Source organism: Oncorhynchus mykiss, chromosome 5 (genome assembly GCF_013265735.2).
Source record: "Oncorhynchus mykiss isolate Arlee chromosome 5, USDA_OmykA_1.1, whole genome shotgun sequence".
NCBI classification, from domain to species: Eukaryota; Metazoa; Chordata; class Actinopteri; order Salmoniformes; family Salmonidae; genus Oncorhynchus; species Oncorhynchus mykiss.
The window spans coordinates 37915865-37921454 of record NC_048569.1 but is presented as its reverse complement, the minus strand read 5'-3'; the positions used below and the strand labels follow the sequence as shown (position 1 = coordinate 37921454).

The 5590-nt window shown below is 43.5% G+C and overlaps 1 protein-coding gene across 7 annotated transcripts; it reads right to left on the bottom strand.

Moving 5' to 3' along the window:
- Positions 1-172: 172 nt before the first annotated feature.
- Positions 173-3674, bottom strand: srsf9 (serine and arginine rich splicing factor 9). Of its 7 annotated transcripts, none has more exons than XM_021602748.2 (5): positions 3530-3674; positions 2115-2294; positions 1749-1930; positions 1038-1210; positions 173-926 (listed from the first exon to the last, which is right to left on the bottom strand). In XM_021602748.2, the coding sequence occupies exons 2-5, from the start codon at positions 2270-2272 to the stop codon at positions 693-695; spliced, it is 747 nt and encodes a 248-aa protein (XP_021458423.1). In that variant the 5' UTR covers positions 2273-2294; positions 3530-3674; the 3' UTR covers positions 173-692. The 7 variants fall into 7 exon arrangements, with proteins under 7 accessions (XP_021458423.1, XP_021458416.1, XP_021458415.1 ...); XM_021602741.2 differs by having other exon boundaries at positions 3316-3582; XM_021602740.2 differs by lacking the exon at positions 3530-3674 and adding an exon at positions 3316-3454 and having other exon boundaries at positions 2115-2581.
- Positions 3675-5590: the final 1916 nt, after the last annotated feature.

Below are 5590 nucleotides of genomic sequence, written 5' to 3'. Positions count from 1 at the left end.
CTACCAATTCATATTTTCAGCTCTGAGGATGGACCAGAAATTACAAAAAGTATAGCATGAAACCCAATCTGCAACGTGACAACCCATTGAGTGCAGGTGTTTGGTTTGAAAAACAAAATGATCTTGAATTCAGCCACCACAGGTTACCAAAACATTGAGAGGGGAAGGAATGAACTGATTAAAAAGTTTGACATTTATTTAAAATAAAACAAATTTAAGGATTTCAGGTTTACCAGCAGATTACAATCAAACAATTTCCAAAAGGTATTCAGACACTTGGAGGTCCACACTTACAATTCATTTAAAAATAGACATTGCAGGCAGATGTTCACATTTAGTTTTTGTTGAGAGTCACACTCAGGGCAGTGTTCATCACAAATGGATCATGTTCATACGTGACCTAGAGCAGCAAGACCAGTAAATTGACAAGTTAACAAATGGTCTCACCAGACATCAGAACTCAGCTCAATACAGTGCGCTGACACAGGGAACTGAAGTTTACATCAATCAACAGGAAAATAAATCAACCATATTAAGGCCAACAAGAAGGCAGGGGTGACTGACCATGGAATGCACATAGCAAGCAAAAGGGGGACAATTATTTGTGTGTGTCAGGGAGGAGAACTGGTATAAACAAAACATAATTAAACTGCCCCTAATCATCAGTGCCCTCTTGTGAATGGCTGGCTGGTCTACCGATAGTGGCGTGGGGGTGGGCTGTGGTGTGTTACTGGGTGTCGCCTCGCTGGGGGGCTATGGCGGGACACATGGCGCCGTGGAGGTGACTGGTAGCGCTGTGGAGGGGACCCTCTGCTTTTGTAAGGAGGTGGTGAGTAGCCACGCCCCCGGGGGGATCTGGAACGGGACTGCGAGCGACCATAACTGGCACCATGTTCTCCATGGACACGAATGTTTGCCATCTCCCCCTGTAGGACATACAGAGCAAATGACTGAGGAGACAATCTTCCGTCATGGGCTTGAATAAGCTTGTAACTCGCAAATGCACTCCTATTTGAGACGTTTTGCTGTGTACTCACCTGATGGGAACGGAACTCAGTCCTGTCCAGTCTGCGCAGGGCATACTCCATGTCCTCCCGACGGACAAACTCCACCACCCCTTCACCATCCCGCTGCACGTCGGCGAAACACACATCCCCTGCCTCACGCATGTGGTCTTTAAGATCCTGCCAGCTCCCTGATGGGGGCAAGCCTGGGAGGGGAGACAGCACATTGTCATACAAGAAGCTGCTAAGTCTGCATAATGCTTATTGGAGTGGAAAAGTACAGCTACAGATTATTATAGACCTGTTTCAAGTGGCATATCTCCAATTCACATTTGTGTCTACATTTTCATGCAAAGCTTTGAGGGACACTATAAGTATGCAAATACTGTCAGTCTCTCAACTAATATTTTACCTTGATTTGAAAGAAAAAAAGTGGCATATGATCTGACTGCCAGATTGAAACCTAAGAAATAGGAATGTCTAGCTATATAAGAGGACATACAACACAGATACAATAGAGAACTACCAATGGGTAAAACAAAAATGAATGATAAAACATACACCTACCAGTCACTATGGCCGGTGTTTGGGTATATGCAGTCAACATGATCAGTTAGAGCTTTTACTGTTTTGTTCCTGTTTGTTTTGGGCAGCTGACTTGACCTCCACTTAGTCCCTTTGACCTCCAGTCCGCCAAGAGAGAGAGACAAAAACAACTGCCTACGACTCAGAACGTCCACCTACCAGTCACTATCACCCGGAACTCAGATCTCCGAGTTGGAGGCCCAAACCTCCCCTTAGGACCCCCTCCTTCGCCTCCCATAGGGCCACTAAATTTGGCGCCAGAGGAGCGAGGGTATTCTACACGAAGCTTGGAGTCACCGAATCCATATCCATTCCTTCCATAGACAGCATCTTCTGCATCCCTAAGAGAAGAGAGCACAGAACTCCTTACTTACTTGCCTAAGGGATATACACTTGTCAACGCCTTCTCCATCCATTCACTGAGGTCAGTCCCAGGCGATGTTACTAAATCAGGAGAACACCTTGCCAAACAGCCGGGTATTGTGATTGGATGTGTACACACACTAGATCACTCCAGGAACTCACCGTGGATCTTCGAAGCGAACAAAAGCAAAAGGGATGGTTCCCCTGTTATTCTTTAGTTCGATATCCCGAATTTTTCCATATTTGAAGAAGAGATCCTCTATGTCCCTCTCCTGGACGTCCATTGGAAGATTTCCCACGTAGATCCTTCCATCAGTCATTGTTGGTATTGGATAGGCCCTGCTAAAATAAACCGAAGGCACCTGCAGGCTTCAAACTCATTGATCCATTCCAAGAACAAAGGTGGAGGTGAGCCGTATCCTAATCCATCCTCTTCTAATGCTTTAAATTTACCCTCAGAAATCTAGAATCCGTATCCTAATCTTAGTCCCAATCCACATTTGTCCATTCTCTTCTAATGCTTTAATTAGGAAAAATCTAGAATCTTTGTGGAGCAGGAGTAGTAGTAGCAGTAACGTTACATGTTGAGTTCAAGACAATCTGCACAGCACCTTGGACCAGTCTGAAAGCTTTAAAACACAGGATAATGATGAATGCCTTAGACTCAAACCATATAGCCATCAGAAGTCGTTTGAACATACACTAATTAGTGGCTAGCTAGCTAGTACTACTGACCTTCCCTCAAAGTGACGTAGCCTATAATTTACAAACCACTTCGATAGCTAGGCTTCGTAGCAAAGAGGCGGGCTACAGTTAGCTAAACAGACAGCAAAGAGGGCTGGCACTTCAAGGTGTGTTTAATGTATTTAATAACATTCCACACTGATTCCGCTCCATGCATTACCATGAGCCCGTCCTCCTCAAATGTGCCACCAGCCTCCTGTGACAAAGCGATTGACTAGGTAACGTTCGATACAGTAGTTAGTTAGCAAACGTTAGCCCTCTGATTTCATCCTTGCTAGCTAGGCTAACGTTAGCTAGTTAACGCTGTCTACTATGCTCTTCCGTTTTAAAGTGTAAATAGCAACAGGTACATCGATCGGTTATGAATGTTTATGAGTAGCAAATTATTTGCTATAAAATTTCAGACATACCTCACTGTAATTTATGTAAAATACGGGCGGGATCGCTATCTAGCAGTCTCTTCCTCAATGCAGGAAGTCAGCTCGGGCGGTCGTTTGATCTCTACGTCAGAAATACTAACGCTAAAGTCTACTCTCCTTTCAATTGTAAAGTGTAAATAGCAACAGGTACATTGATCGTTTGAGTAGCGAATGATTTGCTATAAAAAAAATTGACATACCTCAGTGTAATTTATGTAAAATACTGGAACGCTATCAAGCAGTGCTTCAACAATGCAGGAAGTCAGCTCGAGCTGTCGCTCGATATCTACGTCAGAAATACTAACGCTGAAGTCTACACTCCTCAATTTTAAAGTGTAAATAGCAACAGGTATTTTGGTCGTTTATGAGTAGCGAATTACTTGCTATACATTTTTATTTTATTTTCAGACATACCTCAGTGTAATTTATGAAAGATACTCTATCTAGCAGTCGCTTCCTCAATGCAGGAAGTCAGCTCGAGCAGTCGCGTCAGAAATGCTAACGCTAAAGTCTACTCTCCTCTTCAATGTTAAAGCGTAAATAGCAAGAGCTACTTTGATCGGTTATGAATGTTTATGTGAGCTGTTTATGTTTTGCATGTTACTGTTTAATTTCAAAAAAATTGAGCTGTCGCTGGTTCTCTACGTCAGAAATACGCGCCCACTTTTGAGACAGAAAACTATTTGCATAGGCTTATCAATACAATCTTCCATTTGGAGGCAAGGCACAATCTAATTTCAACAGTCTGACCCTGTGACTTTGTTTGGTAACCTGAGGGTTGGATGGGGCTGGCGAATAAATCACTCTCAAATTAATTTATAGTTAGAAGAATTTATGGATGCAAGGACAGTCAACAAGATTGTCAAACATGTCAGAATTTACCCAATGTCATGTTAATCTCACTGACTGGATTACTCAAGACCTTTTGTATGTTTCCATTTTTCTGTCCATTTTTCTGATATAGCTTCAGTGATGACATGTCAGAGTGAGTTGAGGTTCTGCTGCATTGTGGAACATTGAACCATAGAGATGAGGAGGGAGGCCAACAGAAGAAGGTGCCAAAACATTTCAGTGTCACCGCTGTCATGCATGCTCATTTAATTTGTATCAATAAGGTTTATGTGATTTGTCTCCCTTGATAAAGGATTTTTTAAATAACATTGCAGCCTTTTCATTATCACAGTTGTTATAGAGGGTGAATATGATGTATAATATGAAATGAAATCAAATGTATTTATATAGCCCTTCTTACATCAGCTGATATCTCAAAGTGCTGTACAGAAATCCAGCCTAAAACCCAAAACAGCAAGCAATGCAGGTGTAAAAGCACGGTGGTTAGGAAAAACGCCCTAAAAAGGCCAAAACCTAGGAGGAAACCTAGAGAGGAACCAGGCTATGAGGGGTGGCCAGTCCTCTTCTGGCTGTGCCAGGTGGAGATTACAACAGAACATGGCTTTGATGTTCAAATGTTCATAAATGACCAACATGGTCAAATAATAATAATCACAGTAGTTGTCGAAGGTGCAACAGGTCAGCACATCAGGAGTAATGTCAGTTGGCTTTTCATAGCCGATCATTGAGAGTATCTCTACCGCTCCTGCTGTCTCTAGAGAGTTGAAAACAACAGGTCTGGGACAGGTAGCACGTCCGGTGAACAGGTCAGGGTTCCATAGCCGCAGGCAGAACAGTTGAAATTGGAGCAGCAGCATGGCCAGGTGGACTGGGGACAGCAAGGAGTCATCATGCCAGGTAGTCCGGAGGCATGGTCCTAGGGCTCAGGTCCTCAGAGAGAGAAAGAGAGAATTAGAGAGAGCATACTTAAATTCACACAGGACACCGGATAAGACAGGAGAAATACTCCAGATATAACAGACTGACCCTAGCCCCCCGACACAAACTACTGCAGCATAAATACTGGAGGCTGAGACAGGAGGGGTCAGGAGACACTGTGGCCCCATCTGATGACACCCCCAGACAGGGCCAAACAGGCAGGATATAACCCCATGAGCCTTGATGTATAACAGTGTCTTGCAGGCATGGTATTCACTAGATAAAGGTAACACCAACATAAAGTGTCTTAATAGAGCGTTGGGCCACCACAAGCCACAACAGCTTCAATGCACCTTGGCAAAGATTCTCTAAGTGTCTGGAACTCTATTGGAGGGATGTGATGCAATTCTTCCACGAGAAATTCCATCATTTGATGGTGGTGGAAAACGCTGTCTCAGGCACCACTCCAGAATCCCCCATAAGTGTTCAATTGGGTTGAAATGTGGTGATTGAGGCAGCCACGGCATATGCTTTACATAGTTTTCATGCTCATCAAACCATTCAGTAACCACTCGTGCCCTGTGGATGGGGTATTGTCATCATATGGGGGTATAGCCATGGTAGCCAAAATAATGGCCTGCCCAGCATTTTTATACATGCCCCTGAAGATCGAGATTTGTAGCAATATATATACTTAATTTCTAA